The following is a 22,282-nucleotide window of genomic DNA, read 5'->3' as shown; positions in this document are numbered from 1 at the left end:
TTTAGCCCTGGCCAATCCCCCCTTGTGCGTAAGTGGGAAAATCTTTGAGGAAATCATCATCAAACCTTCTTCAGGGTCCTGATGTCGGGCACAACTTCGCTACCTTCACGTTTTACATGTTAGTTTGTGCTTCCTTTATTTGTTACGTTTGAACGAGCCAGCGTTGTGTGTCTGAATAATCTCCTCTCTTCAACTGGGCTTGTACTAAAAGAGCACCCTTAGTTCTTCTTTTCATCTAGTGACAAATTGACGGATTTAGTAGCCGTAAACTGGGGATGGCTTCGCTTCGTGCCTGTAGACGCGTACACTGGCCCGAACACAGACAAACAATATATCTTTATATCTTACGCATTAAAAAAAGAGCAACACCTAATAAATTCAAAAGACGTTTGGCTTACGCGGCAAATGCTTTATTTATGCATATGTTCTAGGCAATTTTAGGGTTTTATAATTCTCGGTAATCCAGTTTCAGATGGCGCAACCACGCCACCCATTCTGTTTTCTACTATTTTGATACAACGGCTAGTTGAAGGATTTCTCAAGTTAGATTTAATTTGGCATAGAAGACCATGGTAATAAGTCGTCTGGGTGGGGGACTCTTCGTCCGTTGCCTCTATTTAGTCTCTTTTTTATGGAACGACACCTAAACCGACGCACACACACCAGTGGATTCTGTTGCTTAATTACGAATCCGGGTTTGCAGGCACAGCCTTCTCCCGCACAGGCGGACCCGCATTTTCGAGGCTTCTTATCCGCACAAGTCGGCGGGCACTTGGACTTGCAGTACTTGTAAATCTGGTTTTTCGCAGGGCACTTCTTCCGGCGTGCAGGGCACTGATTTCGGCGAACGCACACCAAAGGCCTCCATTGGAGCACAACGAAACCACGCTTACAGACGCATCCTCTTCCAATACAGCCTTTTCCGCAGTACCTGTGGCGTCTTGTGAAGCAGCTCGGTGCACAGCGACGTCGACACCTTGTGTACACCTGGTTGGGACCCTTACATTTCTTTCGGCGTCCCGGGCAGCGTTCTGGACGGACGCAGATAAGAGGTTCCCATTTTTTCACCACGAAGCCTGGTTTGCAGACGCACCCTTCTCCAGCGCAGACTTTTGGGCATCTTTTTGGAACTGGCCTTCGGCAGGTAGGTGGGCACAACGAAGAGCAGAGGCTAAATATTTGGTTTCGGCCACGGCAGGCTGGTAGGCATTGCTTGATGCTCACGCATGGTCCATTCGGGTACTTCCTGTACGACAAAAGGAGAAATACGGAAACGCTTAGAAGACGGAAGCTTTGATTGTAATTAGAAGCGCACGTCGGATTGATTGGTTTAAGCGTACGTATACGTGGTTCAAATAGTACCAAAGTGGTGTCAAATAGTGAGACGATTTTTTTAGGTGAGCGTCGAGGGGAAAGAATGAGCGATAGAGTACAGTGGAGAAGAAAGAGGCGCGTGATGTCAAAGGATCCGCGCCTGTGCAGTGGGATGCACGGCGGAAGAGGTATGGCGAAGCTCTTGCGTGTTGTGGGAAACGCTATTATTCGTGGTTATATTAATGAAGTGCTCAACCAGCGACGGCGTTGTGATGGAGTTATCAAGGAAGCCTAAGAATATTTGATTGTTTAATACGTTGCGTGGCTTGTATGATGCTGCGAGCGTGAGTTCTCGTTCATGCGCATTGGTCGATGAAACGTATCCGTGCTTGCAACTTTGAACAGCTGCGAGAAGTGGCTTTGTATTTCTTTCCTGCTCCTCCACAAGCTAGGGTACTGGCTTATAAAACTCCTCACTTCTACCGGAGCCATTGACATGCAGTGACATTTAGGGCTCGCAAAAACGCCAAAAACAATGGACGCCTTGGTTCTGCTGATTGCCCAAGATGACTTATTGCAAGGTAAATGCAACGGTAGAGGCTGAATTATCAAACCTGAAAGTAGAGATCACTTTCAAAAAACAACTTCGAAATATTGGCTGTAGACAGTGCGTCTGTTTGAGAGACACGTGCGTGGTAGCTCAAATGGCCAATATACAGCGTAGATGGTCACTGACGCCAGTAATAAGCTTTTTTTTTCTTTTCCAGAATAAACTGTGTAACAGATGCGACATCTCTGGGTTTTTTTATTTTGTGCTCATTTTATTTATCAAAAAAATTCCCTCGCACTTCCCCAAGGGGGAGAGTGTGTAAGTGCGAATGCACGGTTGCATTCGCACTTAAAAGAAAGATGCATTTATTCACAGACACCTATTTGTGTTGTCGTTGTACTTGATTGCTAGAAGGATCGCTTTGTGGTCCGTGAAATGGACCGTCAAAGGGTCTTGGAGGACGGTGCGGACTTGGCAGTTTCTCGCAAAGGCCAGGTCGATGAAGCCGCAGTTGATGGTGGTGGGCGAGTTTTCGCAGCTTTGAAATTTCGTGTCAGTACTCCTTTAAGCGGGTGCATTAGCCCTTCTCACGCCCGATTCCTGGTCAATCCCTCACGTGGGTATGTGCCATGAGGAGGCGCCCAACACCCGCAGTCACTGAGCGGAGAGAGGAGGAGGAGAGTAGCGCGTGCCCATCTCCCCCCGTTGCTAGGGAAGACGAGGAGGAAGACGAGGAGCGCGCGCACCCGCAGCTGTTGCTATGCGAACTACGGCGGCGGACGATTCAGGCTCGCTTAAGAAGTGCATTCGCACTTTAAAAAGTTGGCCAGAATGTGCCTGGAGGTTCAATCGCACCATCTGCCCACACCGATTCTAACTGGGATATTAGAATACCTTGGCTAGCCTGCAAGCCTCTTTTAAGATAACTCACCTAAGCAACCTGTGCACGAAGAAACAACCTGTAAATACTTACCATGAAGTACGCGAAAAGAACATTGAGATTGTTGTGGGAGCATGAAAAAACATTTCTTTCAGTATGCTGTTGTTTTTGGCACCTGTGGTGGCGACATACCACGAATTTCGTAAGCTCTATAAATTCACTGCATGGTCATTTAAAAGACTGCCTACGTGAACTTTCCCGAGGCCGCCTCATAGGAGACTGCTACAGACCCCCTACAGTTTTTCTGCAAGCTGGAAGTCGCCTTAGAAATCGGATAAATACAGACGCACCAAAAGAAAAAATGGCGGTGTACCTGCACACTCTGGTGAAAATTTCATCAACAGACGGTAGACATTAGCCTCCCTTGCTAGATATACGCCTGTCTTATCTGACCCGCCCACTTCTCACGGTCGCCTCCCCCCCTCTCCATCTCGCTCCTTCCATATTAATCAGGGTGGAAGTTTGCTGAAATCATTTCAAATTTTCAATATTTCCCTGCTCGAGCCATACATTAAAAACTTTCGTTACTGTTGGACCTGGAATGGGGCCAAAAATTGTAGGCGTTGGCGGGAGCACTTCTTGTATATTAGGTTAAATATTGTTTCGCACGCGTATTTCTCATTTCCTATAGCAAATATAAAGCACATAGGGGCTTTAGATTGAAACATACCTCCTAGTAATAGTTACGTAATGATATTTTACCTCAAGCATTTCTATTGTTCTGGTTGTGCGCTCCGCAATTTTGACAAGTACACAGTAGGTTTCCCGATTTAGGGGTTCGGAAGGTGATGGGTGGATAAACTTCTCATTCAAGTTAACAATCAGCCCAATGGCTGATTGGAGGGACAGACGGACATACAGATATTAAGACCATAAATTTCGGGTTTAAGTAGCCCAACAAAGATATAGTCTTCAAAAAACATTGTTGCAAGAGTAGGAACCGCAAATGATTATACTATTGTAGTGTATCTTGGAGTCCACATGTGTTGTTTCGTTATACCAGGGATCAAGGAACGGTAATGTGCAACAAGCTGGCCAACGGGGGCAGATAACCGGGCCACAAATATAAATATTCCTCACTTCAAAATGTCAATAAGCAATAAAAGAGATATAGCCGCGCCATTCGCTGTTCGCCGGCACAATTAAGAGGTCACTATATGGCAATGGCAGTACTGAATCTACTGAGGAGCGTGTCTGGCTACTTTTTTGACAATAAAGATGGACAGGAGTTGTGAAAACCACGTATGCTGGACTTTGGATCAGCCCATTCTTTTAAATTATTGGAACGTTCAGAAGTTCTACAGTGCACAGCGTCCTTTCTGACTCCCATTGGCTGTTAATAGTTTGTGCTAAAATTTTGCTGAAACCTCGTCTCAGAGCAGTAAGAACTGTACTGCATACTAGAAATGTCGAATATATATACACGTATACTCCCCCAACTCAGACGTTATCAGTGTAGGCTACACTGGAGTGCTATTTGTCAGATTTATTAAGTCCGCATGTAAACTTTGCAACCTGTCCTGAGTGGCAATACTTGACAGGAATGGTAGTCTGAGTTAAGCCTCGGTAGCCTCTTGGCAGTTTCGCTTTCTGCGCCCTCCTCAACAAGTGTTTTTAAGCCACGAAAAATGAAAAGGGGCATAATCGAAATAAGAGTGTATCCCGTACTTATAATCTTAAAAAGGAATACCATTTCGTGGACCGAAAACTAAACCAGCCTTGAAAGGTATTAACGCTTATATCAAAATCATAATCATGCAGCCTCGAGGGCCCCTTTAAAGTAGCTGCGTTCCGTACCTGTACTTGCATCCCATGCAATTAATGAGTGCCCAACACTCTTCCTTTTTTAAAACAATTTAGGATTCGAAGTGGAACGATGCTCAAATTGCAACACCTCTTTCTTGAGTGGTGCATAGAACCAACCTGATGTATCCCGGTCGGCAGGCACACTTCCTAACGCACGTGTTGGGGCAGTACTCGTTGACGGGTTGGTTGCAAACTATAGGACACGGGCTTCCGCACAGGTGGTAGTCCATGTTGAGGCGGTGTTTACTGCGGCACTGGTTGCACTCCCTAGCGCTGATACAAGCACCCCATGAGTTCCGCAGGAATCCCGGCTGGCACACGCATTCGGGAAGGAGGCGCATCGTCGTATTCCACGTGGAACTTGGGTGGCAGAAACGGTCTCGAGCACCAACCGTGTTCGGCATCTCGTGGCGGCCACAGTAAAAACTGTTAGAAAGATCTGTTCAAACGTATAGGCTTGAATAAAGGGTGCATTTCCTGTGTGTCACAACACAACAATAACAATAGGCGAGTTACATGTCGTAAGCCAGACATACGTTATCTGGACATAACAATTACTGTGTGGAAGTTTCTGCTAAAGAGGCGAAAATATGCGGCGGCATTTACGTGAACATTTTTAATGTACTTAGGCTTCTTAAAGCCGTGTTTTGTCGCGAAGAATGTGTCGCTATAATTTAACGACTTGGTAAGATATATTCGTGATAACAACAGTAAACATCAGTGACTTAATATCTAGCCAGTATGTCTTTCATTGAAGGATGGCTTGTTATTTGATGGTTTAATGGCTTTCTCAGCAAGTCCACATGGTTCTAGTGCAACACCTATCTGAATCCTAACTCTCACAGACCCTGCGTTCGCTATTTCATGGCTCCGCAGAGTTCTCTGCTTTATTCGACGTATTTTCTCACTCTTCGACTAGTATTCGTCATTAGTAACCTGCTTCAGTCGTAAGTTCAACATATCACACTTTCTGCTAACATTTTTGGCATTTACAATTTCGCGCTGCAGTGGCCCCGATCATATCCGTTGCTTGGTATATTATCTTAGGATTCTTTACCTCAACCTGAAGTACAGGGTAACCGTAGAAGTGAGAAAGTCTAGGGCAAGATTTTGATTTAACTGCAAGAAAAAACTGCTTGGAAGGTGAGACGTAGAAGAACGGCTTTGCCCTGCCTATTTTAATTTTCGTAAAGGTGTAAACCTGGCATACAATTACGCATACCACGTTTCTTGCGATGAAATTTGAACTAGCCCGTATCAACAACTTTAATTCAGCTGAGGTCATTAGGAATTCCACGACCTAAAGGAAACTTTCTTGCCACAACTGAGGGGTAACTAGTTACGCACTTCTTCAAGTGAGTCGCTCAACCCCTATCGAACAGACTCACTATATCCTTTTTTCGATAGTTTGCATGGGGCTAGGGCACCCTACAGAACAAACTTTCGCGGTTTTTTTGTCCAAGATGGACTTTCCTCGGTTCTATACACGTACTAACCACAGCATACCACCCCACTTTAGCAATCGAAGCAAATAATTACTCTCGGGCCGCATTTTCTCCTGATTTAAGAAACATACGCTTGGCATCACCGGAGCCACCCTAGAGAAGGTCATTTGCTCATTTTCAATCAATCAGTGAAGAAAACATATAGTACAGCGAAGTAAATTAAGCCTCATTAATAGGCGTTCTTTTGTGGTCTGACTGCGCCCCGGGCAGCTATCTAGGATAAAATCAGAACAAAGTAAGCTAATTGGTCCCTTCGGCAATACAGCTTCTGAGTATTTTTATTAAAATTGCCGTACTACGAAGACCTTTATGATGCCCTACCGGTGTATTTTCCCTGTTGTCATCGTTCCGTAAATTTTATGCAGTTTCATTTTTTTACCCTGGGCTTTCACTCTTCATAGAGGTAGTTTCGGGACGAGTGGTGCCTAATATAACGCACCAACCATACGTCATTAGTAAAACAATCGCTTGCTTTCTTTCTCTCGTTGGTAAACACCCACTTTTTGCTACATTTACCCCATCAGTGTACAAAGATCCCGCCTCCCTGTGCAGTGTCTTCATCAGAGTATGTCTTTCAAAACAGTTTTCGTGGTTATCTAAGTAAGGACGCTCAGCTACATTTTGTAGAGCCATTCTCTATCGCCCGCAATGTGTTCAATATATGCTAAATGAATCCTGTTACTCCGCTGCCACCATTTCCACCTGAGAAAGTTATTTTTTTACTATATTTTCAGGTATTTGTTTTTCTGACTAGTTCGCAGTTTCCATAGCGTGTGTTCCTTTATTATCTTCACTTTGTTCTAAAACATACATGTCATGTTGGCCTCCTCTACATCTGTTTTGCAGTAGTAATCATAACAAAGGGTTTAGGTGTTTTTAGCTGACTACTTCCAGCGCCTCTACCTTCTATCGCACAAACGGGTTCTCACTTGATTAGCTTCGCTTTCTTAGTTCCGAAATCTCTGCAGTTTGTTCCTTTAGTTGTATTTTTAAAAGCGTGCTTTTTATGTCTCCCTGATGGCGTCCGTGCGTACAGGGTGCGGGCGATTGATCGATTAACCTTCCGCCTAATGAAAAATTGTTTTTGTCGCGATTGCTGTTTTGACCGGTAAATCGGCTAAAGTCGTCCGATCAAAATCGACCAAGGGTTCCATGCTAAACTTCTGCGCAAGCACGTCGAGTGTTATACTAGGGTTTAAATAGTGCATCTGACACTACAGCAAGAAACTCGGCCGCTATGATCTGGGATAATTGGGATCAAAACCGTAAGTTGATAGTTAAGACCGGCAGAAAAGCGACTATATCTAGTACGTGCACTAATGGTTCAGAAAACAGCGCGCGGACACTCACGCCGCTTTAGCGTTCCATATACTAACTCTGGGGTTAGAAAACGACGATTAACCTGTGCCCCCTGCAATTTCCAAGAGTTCATATGACTCTGCTTCAATAAATACAGTGAGAATGATGAACGCTGTGATACGCGCCGAGGCCACATCAGCGCCATGACTTGGTATATCTGTGACCAGGATAGAAGCAGAGTGCTAGTATACGCGTTTTGCACTGCCCCCGCGCTCCCAGATGCCGCGGCCATCGTCGTCGCTCGCATGACATTTTTGTGGGCGGCAAAGAATGGACGGTAATTGTGGTGCCGGCTTCAGTGGCCTAGTACTTGTATAGAATATTTTGGTGCAGGATGTTTCGGTGCGGAAATATCGGTGCACAGACATATTGGTCTACTCAAATCTCGGTGCACGGACACTTCGGTCACTTCGGTACGCAAACATCTCGGGAAGCGGATTTCTACGCCTGCTTGTTTGTAAGTATCGGTTTCAGTGTCCGGTAATTTTCGTAGATTTTAGGTATGCGATATTTATGTACGAATGCGGTCTTCCTAACACAGGTATCTTCCAAAGATTGTTTAAAGAATCTTTCGTTATATATACATATATTTATATATATATATACATATATTTATATATATATATATATATATATATATATATATATATATATATATATATATATATATATATATATATATATATATATATATATATTTATATATATATATATATATATATATATATATATATATATATATATATATATATATATATATATATATATATATATATATATATATATATACACATATATATATATATGTATATATATATTTACAGTAACTCCTTGTTATAACGAACCCGCTTACTCGAAATATTGCTTTATTCAAAATTTCTTCTGGTCCCAACCCAAACGCATGCATTTTAGGCCTCATTACTCGAAGTGCACGAACAGACTCACCCGCTTAGAGCGAAGTTGCGACCGGAGGCGTCGCCTAGTGGCGGCGACCAAGCGGCGAGTCAGGGTCTCATCATTGCGGGTCAACGCAAGCTGGTGTTTCCCCGGCGATTTTCCCCAGCCACTCATGCTCGATTCGCGCTATCCCACTATACGAAAACGTCCCAGATCCGTGGTTAGGTCATCGAATTTGTTCCTAAACATTGGTCAATGGCGTGGACGCGACATTGCGCTAACACCGACACTCAAACCACAGAGGTAGCAGTGCCGTCGACAACGCGGAGCCGAAAAACTCGTTTTGCGAGCTTCAAATCTGCACGCCTAGGGAAAAAATTGCCCAGTGACGCAAAGAATCGGTAAGTGCTTTCCCTAATTAACAATTGTCCCAGCCACAGGAAGATAAACAACCTCAAGGACCTCACTTTACTGCAACCGATAGATCAGGGCTTCATTGAAACCACCCCGACGCTGTACCGCAACGTTCTTTTGTAGCGCATCCTCACAGCGTATGACGCCTGTAAGAGGTACAACATTGATTTGCTCGGTGCGGTCCATTTTCTCAGCTTTTCATGGAAGGAACTCGCCCCTTCAAAGGTCGCCAACTGCTTTGCGCACGCCGGCTTCTTCCCATCATTGTCACTGACCCTGACGATCACTAGCCTGACGATGACCGGACATACAGGGATCTATACGAGGCTGTTCATAAAATTACTTGCCGAGAGGTAGAACGTGACTTGGAGACGTTTGCATTGGCGCACTCTGCGGCTCTCTTGGTCACACCAACGATGGATGCGTGGATAATTGACACTGTTGTCGGTGGGCCCGACGAGGACGAAGAGCCAGCGGACGAAGAACCATATAAAGTAGCAACTATGTTACAGACACGGGAGTGCCTACTCGTGCTGCGAAATAACATTTGAATGAATTGGTGGTGACCACAGCCTCATGCTATGCTAGGTCAAATTGGAGCAGGTGTTGCTCCCGCCCGGCAAGAATCTGAAACAGCCAAAGATCACCGCCATGTTTCGACGGAATAAAAATTTTGCTTCACTGAACACACTGTATTTTGATGCGTGGCAGTTGTGGCGCAAATAAAGATAAACTACTTTCTGTCTCTAGAGTGGTCACTATTATCAAAATACCGCTAATAACAAATTTTTTGTCCATCTCGCTGACTTTGTTATAACGAAGGATTATTGTATATATATATATATATATATATATATATATATATATATATATATATATATATATATATATATATATATTCTGGAGGTCGTGGGTTCGGATCCCACCTGGCGGGAATTTTGCCGCGACTTTCTTATTTTCCAAATTCTTCATCTTGAGCTACTACATCCTCCCCTTTGCTTTCCGAGGTCTTATTGCCTGCCAATTCTTATTTCTATTCTTATTTCTGTCTTATATATATATATATATATATATATATATATATATATATATATATATATATATATATATATATTCTGGAGGTCGTGGGTTCGGATCCCACCTGGCGGGAATTTTGCCGCGACTTTCTTATTTTCCAAATTCTTCATCTTGAGCTACTACATCCTCCCCTTTGCTTTCCGAGGTCTTATTGCCTGCCAATTCTTATTTCTATTCTTATTTCTGTCTTATATATATATATATATATATAAGACAGAAATAAGAATTTATTTATATTATATATATATATATATATATATATATGTATATATATATATATATATATATATTATATATATATTTAAACAGTCGAGTCCACTTATAACGATACTGTTTATAACAATATTTAGGATATAACAATGAACAGCAAGCACCAAAAATGCGACCTCCCGCCGGCTCTCCACGCCAACCACGCGAACACCATGCGCCATCCCTTCAACCCCTCAGAAAACGACTCAACTGTACAAAGAAGCGAGATGAGGCGGGAACAGTTCTCCTTCCAAACACCCCTCCCGATGCCGCCGCTTTGGCCCCGTCCCCGTGCCAGCTACTTTGAACTTGACTGGGTACCTCCAACTACTTCCGTTTTTCCGTGGATCAGACGTCAGAGCCGATGTGTTGTAAACGTCTGAGTGCCTCACTAAAGAGGCGATTCTTGCGCGGATACGTGCTGCGGACAGCGGTGGCAGGGACAACTCTGACGACGTGGTTCCACAGCCTACTCGGGTAGCACCTTCGCAGGAGGCCCAACGCATAGTAGCCTCTCAGGGCCTTCGTTTCCACCAAGCACCCTTCGCTCAGCTAGGTGAAGCACCTATAGATGCTCTTGAAAAAGATGTGCCCCAGCTTCATGTGCACCAAACAAAGCTGACCGAGTAGGACTTCGTTTCCACAAATCGGTAGCAGTACAACCTTGCTTGCCTGCAAATAAAATGTCTTGAGCTCTGCTCCGTCTTTTTATTTTCCAAACCGCATATAACAATCATCGGTTATAACGATGGGATTTCCTTGGTACTTTGATATTGTTATAAGTGGACTAGACTGTATAGAAATACAAACAAGGTTTTCCTGGACGCCATTTGAAAAATACAAAAAGACGTGTTTGACCTCGGTGGAAAAAGAAGAAAGGAGTTAATAACGTTTTGGCCGATGGACCGGCCTTCATCAGATTACCAACGTAATCTGACGAAGGCCGGTTCTTCGGCTGAGATGTTAATAAACCCGTTCTTTTTCTTCTTTTTGTGAGTGCATATATATATATATATATATATATATATATGGTCGCGTCACGGCCCGGGGCCTGAAAAGAAGGTCCCCTTCTCCCCGTGTAGTCTGAGTGGCGCTGGCTACCACCCTCAAGCGTCAGATACAGTTGTAGTGAATATAAATACCCCAGAAAGTGAAGGAAAACACAGACGCCCAGATAGCCGAATTGGTAAGGCATTCGAGATCTAATCGAAAGGCGTGGGCTCGGTCCCTACTCTGGGCGCGTGTTTTTCTTTCTTTCTTTCTCACGTAATTATAATAATAAAAAATATTGTGACGTCACTAACGGTAAAAATTGTCTAACCATTCCCATATGCCTTCTTTGGCGTTGTAGACTGCCGGCATTTCTTTCTGTATTTCCTAACGAGCCCTCATCTCCAAACCCTATTATCGTGCGAAAGCTTAGCGAGGGCCTCGATTCTGGTAGCCTTGATGCCAAGGTTGCATAAGAGGGTTTCCTGCCAGTTACCCGCATATGACAGTCTGTAGACGTTCGCGTCATGCCCCGGGGGTTGAAAAGAAGGTCCCCTTCTCCCCGTGTAGTCTGAGTGGCGCTGGCTACCACTCTCAATTGTCAGATACAGTTGTAGTGAATATAAATACCCCAGAAACTGAAGGAGAACACAGTCGCCCAGATACCCGAATTGGTAAGGCATTCGAGATCTAATCGAAAGGCGCGGGTTCGGTCCCCACCCTGGGCGCGTGTTTTTCCTTCTTTCTTTCTCACGCAATTATTAATAATAAAAAATAATGTAACGTCACTAACGGTAAAAATTTTCTAACCATGCCCTTATGCCTTCTTTGGCGTTGTAGACTGCCGGCGTTTCTTTCTGTATTTCCTAACGAGCCCTCATCTCCAAACCCTGTTATCGTGTGTATGTATATGTATATGTATATATATATATATATATATATATATATATATATATATATATATATATATATATATATAGAGAGAGAGAGAGAGAGAGAGAGAAAGAAATGCCGGCAGTCTACAACGCCAAAGGAGGCGTAGGAGAATGGTTAGACTATTTTTGACCGTTAGTGAAGTTATATTTTTTAATTAATTTACGTAGAAAGAAAGAAAGAAAGAAAAACACCTGCCCAGAGTGGGGACCGAACCCACGCCTTTCGATTAGATCTCGAATGCCGTACCAATTCGCAATGCCTTACCAATAACTGCAATAATTCGGTAAACAGCTACCACGTGTACAGCGAACGTTTTATTGTGCAGAATACACACTCCAGCGACTTGTCAACGAACGCCTGGGAGTGACGTACCTGAAAAAAGAGGAAAGGCGTGCACCTTGGGAGCAGTGTTCCAAAAAGCGTGCAGCCACCGATTAAGAACTTGTGTAGAGAGGTATTATGTGTTACTTAAGTAGTACATGTTCCCTGTTGATATAAACTCGGCACAGCTATTAAATTTTAATTTGGCTCTTCATTACGCGTTACTAGGCTGCTTGTTCGGTTCGTGGGAATGGTAGTCATGTTTGCCTTTCATGTGCGCGCTACTACAATCACTAGCACCTGCAAACGGTTGTCCATAAATCACAGAAACCGACTTTTCCGTCGTTATTCACTCATCTACGGGCGAGATTAGTCGTCACGGCAAAATATTTGCTGCCGCTTTATGTGGGTGAGCTATGCGTCATGCAAGAGATAGTCACCGCTTACACGAGGCAGCACTATCTAAAACACTCGCACGCTGAAAATTTCTGATAAGAAAGCTGTACGTAGAGAACCTATCTGGCCGGGAACCATGCGACGGCCATCAAATGGACTCTTGATGCATGACTGTTGCACCGATCAAGTTTTGCACACATCCACCCGTCCAATAATTACTCCCATAACTGTGCGATTCTATACTTTAGTGTGATTACAATATTTACTGCTCAATAAAGCTGGACTAGGTAGTCACTGATGTCGGCAAACACTACCCATGGCAAGAAGTTCACGTCGCACAGCGCATCTCCGGCGCCGTAGATGTCAAGCCTGATGCCGCAGTATAGGGCTATTTCCCCCAATGTACCGGCGCTTTTCTGTACCACTGAGGTCACGGGCCATGGCCCACCCAATATCCACAAAAACTGCGTAAAAGTTTATTACAGTGAATGTGATTATTCATCACTGCAGAAGCTCCTGGCTCCAAACGGCAGGGATGTCCGGCGAGGTTGCTCCGCGCTGCGCAAGGCCGACCGTAAAAATCGCGGCTGCTATGGGCGCCGGTAAAGCTTTTACAGGATGCCATCGAGTGTAACCCTCGCATATTATTATTTTTATAATCAGTACTATATTTTTAACTGTTTCATTTTTATTCACAAACCAACCCGACCAATTTATTCATCAATCAACCAATTGAAATCTGGTGATTAATCGGAGTGAAATTTTTAATCTACGACAGCTGTCGTGGGAACCACAAAACGCACTGCACCAAAGCCAACTTTCTCCGAGGATCATGGTGATAGGAAAAAATTCTTCCCCCTAGGGGAATTAAGGGGATTAAGAGCCTGCGCCACTCGCGTTATGAAGCCGACGTCTATCCTATTGCCACATTCCGCCACGGCCGAAGCAGTTTGGATTTGGAAATGGCTCCATAGATGTGCAAGATTAGATAGGAAAATTATGCAGCCCTCAGCGCAACGATGGCGATGGTTGAACGCGAATCTTTCTTTGTGAGAAATCAAATTGCGAAGGGTGATAGTCAAAGCAGCTGAAATCAAAAGTCGAGGCTGCGTGCTAGTAAATGTCAAAGCTCAAAGAGTCAGTTCAAACCGTCTGCGGAACAAAGTGCAAACTCGGAAGACGACCAAGGAATCCATGACGCGAAAGTTTTGCGGTCAACCATCGTCGCGTTGGACGGAGGGATACAAGATTTTTTATTGTACCTGGGGCTAAGAGTTCCGAATTTCTAGCAAAAACCTCGTCTTTTTTTTTAAATGTCGTAAGCGTTCAAATATTTGTTTGGTAAGAGCCTGCACCTTGTGGGTGCGACTCAATGCTCATTTTGTGTGACGAATTTTATTCGATGAGAAAACCGAAAGCCCTTCTTACCTGGTAGATTATTCAGTCCTTTCAGTGCTCCCTTGGATCCCTTTGGTCCCACCTCGTCTACAAGGGATCGTTTTTCTCGGCGGGGCCCTGGTTCTGCGTGGGAAGAGAGCGAAATAAAAGTTAGAAAGCACGAAGCGGCCAATCGGCGCCCGAACCCTTTCTTTATTAACATGCTTTGCAAAGAAACTGCCAAAGTAAGTTGAAACAGAAGGCGGCTACTGGTGAACCCGTTAGATACAGCTTTAAAGGTACAGTAGATGTAGCCGCGCATGACTGATGTGGAAGTCGTATTTCAAAGCACGCCACTCTTTTTCGTTGTAATAATAGAGTTCTCGCACTCCGCATGGTCCGTGTGTTTCGTTCATACCGTGTTCACCAAGAGCTGACTGAGCACTTGCGAATTCGTTGCTGTAGAGTGGATTTGTTCCGTAAGCTGCCCCCGCCATGCCCACGCATTCGTTTCAGTAGGGGCGGTTTCTCCGCGCCTTGCTTGCGCGCGCAGGTGCTGTCGGTTCCCGTCAACACGGTCCGATGGGACAGGCGGAGCATGCGGGTGCTAGAACTGCACAATATTGCAGCTGCACCCTAGAAATACTTCGATTCTTTTTTCTTTATACTACAGGGGTGCACCATGAAGATGTTTTAGTAACGCAGCTTGCGTTAGGGATTATATTGAAATTAAATAAATTTTCAAATGCGCTTATCATCATTGTCATCATCATCATCCTGATCATAATCAGCCCATCTACGCCCACTGCAGGGCAAAAGCCTCTCCCATTATTCTCCAATTACCTCGGTCCTGTGCCAACTGTGACCAATTTATCCCCGCAAACTTCTTGATCTCATCTGCCCATCTAACTTTCTGCCGCCCCCTGCAATGCTTGCCTTCTCTAGAGATCCACTCTGTTACCCTTAATTTCTACTAAGATGTCCTTAACACGCGTCTGTTCCCTGATCCACTCCGTTCTCTTCTTGTCCCTTAACGTTACACCTATTATTTTACGCTCTATTGCCCGCTCAGTCGTTCTCAATTTAAATTGAACCCTCTTAGTGAGCCTCCAAGATTCTGCCCCGTAGGTGAGTACCGGTAAGATGCAGCTGTCATACACTTTCTTCTTAAGGGACAATGGTAGGCTGCCATTCATTATCCGAGAATGCCTGGCGAATGCAATCCACCCCATTGTTATCCTTCGAATTATCTCTGTCTCATGGTTGGGATCCGGGGTCAAAACTTGGAATAAGTACATATAATCGCTTAAATACGCTCTTACCCAAATAGAAATTGTAGCGACACACCCGCACTTCCGGAGAGTTATTAGTTTATTCTAAATATATTGTCACGGCCTCCGTTCCTTGGCTCCTTACTATAAACGGAACCAGTGTCCAACCTCGCTCTGCGGGTATGTGCCTTCTGGGATGAGAAGAAGACGACGCTCGCTGATGTTGGTGTGCGTTCAGTTCCTGGGACATCGCGGCTGCCTTGTCTGCCTTCGCTATCCCGTCTATTTTTGTAATTACACTATCTGAATACATCTCCTTCGTTGCCGCGTCACAATATTCTAAATTTATTCGAGAGAGAATAGAGGCCTTCCATATAAGAAGGAACGAGGGCAAGTGCATTAGTGTTCCTTCTCTGTCATTCTTGACAAGAAATTTCAGTTTCTTATCCGCTAGCAGATTGTGTAACTTCTTGGATGCTGAATTTCGTTGCGTGCACCAGCGTTTTAAATTTGTTACTCTGTTGTCGCTCACACGCTTTGTCCGTGTCATCTGTTCACGCGATAGCACGGTTATTGTGTATAAATACGTGCTTTGTTTCTAATAAACTTTCATTTGCGAGTTCAGCGCTGTGCGTCGTCCACTCTTCCTTTTTGTCCCTGTGTTCCTTGCACTGTTTTTTAACCATGAATCTTAATCTGCACGAACTAGCCCCACTTGTCATCTTACTTATAGCAACCGAGGGAAAACGGCGGAAGGCTCTGCCATCTACCTGGAAATGGAACAATTCATGGGGCACAGCAAACATATTTTAACTGTTTGAGAGATTACAAAAATTTATTTCATTAGGTAGAAAATATTTTGACTACGGGAGGAGTAGAGACATACATAATGCTTTTGAAAAAGGTATACCCCGATTTTACCTTACAAATAATAAGAGTGCAAATCTTTTTGTTTGTTTTTATTACCTATAAGACACTTGGAGGGTTTATTTAGGGTGCCCGCTAAACGAAGCCAAAATTCTAGTAACTGGAGAACTTTTGAGCCAATGGAGAATTGTGGACCACATCGCATTGTTGAGTAATTTGGGAGATCTTGAACTGTTCAGTTTGAACTATACGAGTAAGCTTCATTGCATGTTGAAACAGAAACAAAAAAAATCGGCCAACGTGGAAACTTCGATACGAAGATTGAAAAAAAAGCGGAGCTGGTGTTCTTCACACGCTTTAAATTGGCTTTTCTTAGTTGTGCCCCTTTCTTAAGAGAGAGATCGTTAACAAGCGCAGCTTTGACCGTGAAAACTTAGTTACATCGAAGTTAACAACCCACTCTCCTAAAGTGAAAATCCCAACAGCCAAAGTGCGAAACCAACTCTCACGCTACCAACATAAAGGAAACGATGTGTGTCCGGAATGCAGTGACAGTGATATCGGATAGACGCCGGTTTCGTAACGCGAGGGAGACAGGTTGGATTACGACCACACGAATTGTTTTCTTTTCTTGAGGCGTGCGCTCTTAATCCCTGCTCGTTGGTTCCTTGACACTTTGCCGCATGGCCTCACACTTCTTGGCTTAGAGATTAAGTGCAGAGTAATTTAGGGGCTCGCCTTGTCGCCGTAGCTCGCTGTAACGCGTAACGCATAACGCTCGACTGCCAGAATAAGGCGTCGCAGCGAGATAACGGACCTAAGCAGATCCAGGCGTACGGTCGTAGCGGCGTCCCACAGTGGCTTCGAAAACCAAAAGGTTTATATAGTCATAACCGTTCGAAAGTCGGTAACCACCGGTGTTTGTCATACATCTTCCGCGTTTGCTTAGCGCAAAGAAAACTCCAGATATATTCGGGGCAAAGTATACGTAATTAACCAGCAGCGCCCGTGGTCATAAACTTAGGAACGCTCGTTGAGTTCGTTTTTACTATAGTAAGCAAAAAAAAAGTGGCAGTGTCAGAGAAATATGTCACGTTCTAAACCGGCCAGTAAGGCGCTGTCTGCTCCGGCACGCGCAGAATGAAAAGCGTGCACAAAAAGAACAGAACTCCCACCGGCGCAGTTTCATGCAGGCGGCGAGCGATCACTCTGAAGGCGGTAAATTTTAATTGCATTGGACAAAGCTCCCTTCCATTCATCAAGGGAGGGGTGATACAGGGAGGCGAAAAGCGTGATGGGTGGTAGCACTGAGCGGATAACGGCGCTAGAGCCCATTATGCCGAATCGCTGCTCTGCCCTTCCGGAAGCTTTCACGTTGAATGAAACGGCTTTTATTTTTTTGCCTCTGCACTTCGCCGAACGGAGTTTTCTGTCAACAATCCGTACGGACACATGTTAAGCTTGAACAGCTGCGCTTTTATATTTCGAAAATAGTGTAAACGCGCGGAAAAAACTGTGTGCCCCAGCTGAACAAATAAATACAAAAAGATTTTGAAGGGTGTAACCATCCTGGTTTCCACTATATGCCAATTTTGATTATAACTGTCATCAGATTTGGAATAATGCCATTCCCAACCACGTAAGGAGGTGAGGCGTAGGTACGCTATCGGTGCAAATCATTCGGCTAACACTGTGAAGTGATGAAAATTAGTACAGTTTTAAGTAAAAACATAGGTATGTTAGCTTTTTCAGTTGTGACTTATGAGAGAGAAACTTGTGGACCTGCTAATCATCTAGAAAAAAATGCGACATCGGGGCAATGAGTAAGGGAAAGAATGGCAAGCGTATTGCTGAGGGATAAGGAGCGAGCGTGTCCGATTACGGAGCAAACTGGTAAGGACTGCATTACAGCTGAAATTAGGAGAGAGAAGTGCATTTAAGCAGCCTTTGTTATGGGAGAGAGATGAAAAGCAGTGAGCTAGGAGGGGAGTGGTGCGGCTACCGAGAGATAGGACGACAAGTCGGCAAGGGCGGGTAAATTGATGCACGAAGAGATCAGAAAATATCATGAAGCTCGTATTTTGAGAGCACAGGATACGAGAGGCTGCAAGTCTATGAGAGAAGCCGTCATTCAGCAGTAGACCTAAATAGGCTCATGTTAATTATATTTATTTTATGATCTTGACGATGAGAAATGATATTATTCTGGTATCATAAGTTTGATTATGCCAGTGACGGCGAATGTATGTAGTGTTCAACATACAAATTGGTGCCATGTTTACACTTTCCGGAGAGTCCTTCACGTAGTGCGAGTGTAGTTTCTTTTTTTCTGGCCATCGTTCTAGCTTCAGCTTTTCTGTGCACGTCTACTTCCATGTGTGCGTGCTGTGTGTGCGTGCTTTGCGTGCTGTGCGTGCGGTGTGTGTCCGTGTATTCGCTTTTTCGGGCGTTTATGGTTGCGTTACTCTTAAAAACGTATTTCCGTAATATGCCCTGAAATATAAAGCTTCGTTTTTCACCCAAGTGTGCTGAGCATGTTATAAAAAACAAATCATGATCGTGTAGCAAACTCTACATACGTTAACCATCGCGGGTGCTCTCCATTTCGCAATTCAGTAATAGGCATCCGCACACGACTTACGTCTTTTGTTTGACCCTGTATTGAAGCTATCATCTTAAATAGACTACTTGGAGGCGGCACTTCTGGGACAAGATATATCCACTTGTGAACTGACCTCCCTTTTAGAAAACCATCTTTATGCTCCAACCAGACCAAGTGTAGAAGAGCACTGCGTGTACTGAAAACATTCTGGCAAAAGGAACACTTATACTGCCCCGGTGAAGCGTAAACTAACAATTGTTTGTTGTTATAAAATGGGGATGTGTGCATGGTACAAATCATACAAATTTCCGTATAAAAGAGCCTATTGAAATAAGGCAGGACTGGCAATTAACGCGAGGCTTAGGGAAATGATTTCGCGAGCATAAAGCCGAATCGCAGAGGAGCTAATGTGATATTCCTCCATCTCTAACAACAGCCTGAATACTTTGTGGCTTTACAAGTATTTTGTTTTCAGCGGAAAGTCAATGTTTACATATAAGTTCTACCACGCAGCTGAACTTCATAACCTGCGCGGTAAATTTTCCTTCGTCTTAATTGTTCATATTCAGAGGCAGTGCTCCTGTGGGGCTATGACCAAAAAGTTCCTGCGACTTAATTTGGCTTCCCTCGGTTCTCTGTATCCACTTTTAATGCGAATTTTTAAGAAAATTTCACGTGGATTTAACTGTCAACCCCCATACGGTTTATCTGGCGTGGACACTGCAATATGTCATTTCTGATTTGAATAGAGAACAAATACGTGGCAATTTTCAAAAAGCTGTATGATAATAGTCTGTCTAAAAAAATAGCGGAATGGTTGTCCGGCTAGAAACTAGCGCATTAAAAGTTTTCCGTAAGGATGAAGTCTTACGCATAGACTCCATACCGGCTGTGCACTGTCGGGCATCGAATTTTAGTGTAGTGTATAAAAGAAGACTTCAATAAACCAGTCAAAAGGTTGTTATGAAATTTGTTTGTTTAACACACTATTCGAGGTTCGAACATTAAAATTTTCTCAAAGTTTGAAAGCAATAAAGCAATAATAAATTAATTTGACGCTTTCAATTTGCGACAAAAATGGTTAAGTCCACAATATTTTTGCATTTAAATCTAGAAAACCATTTTGTAAGTCAGGCGTTGAAGGGAAGCTTCAGTAAAGGCAAAGCATCACGTCTGTTAAAGAGGGGTTCGTTATTATAACTTCTCCATAAATAAAAGACTACATAAAAAGCCATCAGGAATTGTTTCTAAGCGTGTACAATAAATTTCTCCTGACAAAGACGTTCCGGCCAATTGAAGGTTGTTCGTTTTGGTAATCTCTGTGTAAACTGAAGTAAACTGAACTGAAGTAAAGTTAAAAGAACACACACACCAAAATTCCCAAGCATAATGCTCCTACATGCTTGGGTTAGGCTCACTGATCTGACTCCGTTAAAATGCGTGATAACAATACTTACGTTCCTGTGGGCCATTCTTTTTCTTTTGACTCTCCCGCTTTTTTTGAATGGCAGTAAATATGGCTTGTAATACTGTGCTGGCGAGAGCGGCTCCCGCTGCTGCGCCCACTTTTCTTGCCACCTCTTGAGGTCCCGAAAAAGAAGTAGAAGTATGATAACATCAGACTCAAAAAACTGGTTCAGCATGTCTCCTTTTATGTGGCATCTATCTTCTGGCCATAGCTCCAAGACAGGAAAAGGATATCTGATCACTAACGCTTTCTGAAGGCTGGTCGCGTGGCGTCAGTATTTTTGGCGAAATACATTACGAGAACAACCAGAGCACATATTTTCACTTAGCACATTGCGGAAGCTACAAAGGCTGGTCTCGAAAAAAATACGAGTAGGCGCGTATGAACTGATCCGCTGCCAGCTGTGCTAGTGATGGGTTTCTGTTCGCCTGGAAACCACCTAAATAGACAGCTTACGTCCCCTGGTTCTCATAGTTACACCTCAAGAAAATATATTCAGGCTTTGCTCACAAGTGTAAAAATATACTAAATCGGCGTGTCTTATAGCCCTTGTCTCCGACATAATTGCTGTTCTGAAATCGTAATTTCGAAGTTATGTGTTATTTCATTATATTTAACTCACAACAGTGGTATACGAAAAAATACCTTACCTAATTTTTAATCATTTACTCCAGACTGAAGTGTGTTCGGTCCCTTACCGGTTACAATATTTTCACAGCCAGGTCGACAAGTCTCACAATATTTGAGGAAAATGCACGATTAAAGAATAACGTATTCAGATTTTTAAGCGCTGCACATAATTATTGCTTTTTATTATTTGGCAAGAAAATAGCTGCTGTCCTCTAAGGCATTCAGAATTAGCGTTTATGTAATCATGTATGTAGTGGTGCGCTTGTTTTTCCGAGTGAGTTGAAAAAAAAATTCCAGCATTCGAGTAAGGAAAAGGTGCTATCTTTCTCTACGACTTCCTACGGCAATTCATCCGTTGATTTAGGCGCAGTGCGCTGCTGGCTCATTTCATTCAAAATGTTCGGCTTTTGGGAGAGTGCTGCGCGTAGGAAGGTGGGGTTCACGCGAATTCTCACTCATACACTCCTGCTCTTTCCCACCCAAGACCACCGGCCACCCACAGAAGCGGGATGCCACTGCTCCTACATGTTTTAGGAAGATTCACGTCCACAGACTAGTTTTTTTTTATACGGACGTTTGCAACATAAGCAATCCTATCAAGCACGGGGTCTTTCTTTTTAAGGATCTCAAATTGAAACGCATCCTATCAAACTATAAAATAAAAAATACATTCATGTAATTTAAGATAGATATTTCGGTCTTTACTAAAATCAGCTTAAAGTTGGGCTTATATATTTGAAATATTAAGAGCTCTTTCAAAGCTAGGTTTGCTTCATGCCATTACAAATTGTCTTTTAGATATTTTTCTTAAAAGTCTGGTCACCGGTTATACGGCATAAAAAAGATTCCCACTAAAATATGTTCGCATTAACAATATTGAATTTGAGCTAAGATATAGTTGTAACATGTCTGCATTACCCAACGTAGAAATGGAACGCTAAGGACATGCTTACTGCCGCATACAAACCTGTTTAAAGCTTTTGCTACTCCCCGGAAAGCCACCAAGACCGAATATCTTCTTTTCAATACAAAAGCAGGTTCACCGAATACAATTTTGTACATTTTTTGCAAAAGTGTTCAAACAATTATGTTGCGATAGTAAAAAAGATAAATGAAAATTAGTTAACAAGCCACTGCCTGTTTGTGTTTGTGTCCTTAGAACACCTCAGGAACTGTTTTTTTCTGTTAGCAGGCCGTTCTTCAAACGACCGCAAAGAGACTGAGTGTGGTACTAAAGTTGCGTATCTAAAACTGCTTCATTGAACCACTTGAATGCTATCACCGAGTCAATACGCTCATACATCTGCTTTTTG

General features: G+C 43.5%; 1 protein-coding gene across 2 annotated transcripts in view; it reads right to left on the bottom strand.

Moving 5' to 3' along the window:
* Positions 1 to 526: 526 nt before the first annotated feature.
* LOC144160521 (uncharacterized) overlaps positions 527 to 22,282 on the bottom strand; it is a 51,034-nt gene continuing 29,278 nt past the window's right edge. Inside the window, exons 4-7 of one of the 2 annotated variants that reach the window (XM_077691789.1) lie at positions 20,329 to 20,451; positions 14,183 to 14,275; positions 4,728 to 5,049; positions 527 to 1,246 (exon numbers count right to left, since the gene is read on the bottom strand). In XM_077691789.1, coding sequence (XP_077547915.1) covers positions 550 to 1,246; positions 4,728 to 5,049; positions 14,183 to 14,275; positions 20,329 to 20,451 — 1,235 coding nt within the window. In that variant the 3' untranslated portion in view covers positions 527 to 549. Of the gene's footprint in view, positions 1,247 to 4,727; positions 5,050 to 12,340; positions 12,410 to 14,182; positions 14,276 to 20,328; positions 20,452 to 22,282 lie in introns of those variants that run through there. The other variant, XM_077691790.1, reaches the window with a different exon arrangement.

The sequence above is a fragment of the Haemaphysalis longicornis genome, unplaced genomic scaffold (assembly GCF_048455015.1).
Source record: "Haemaphysalis longicornis isolate Haplotype H1 unplaced genomic scaffold, Haemaphysalis longicornis Haplotype H1 scaffold_101, whole genome shotgun sequence".
Taxonomy (NCBI): Eukaryota; Metazoa; Arthropoda; class Arachnida; order Ixodida; family Ixodidae; genus Haemaphysalis; species Haemaphysalis longicornis.
The sequence above is the reverse complement of the archived record's forward strand: the minus strand, read 5'-3'. Positions and strand labels throughout refer to the sequence as shown.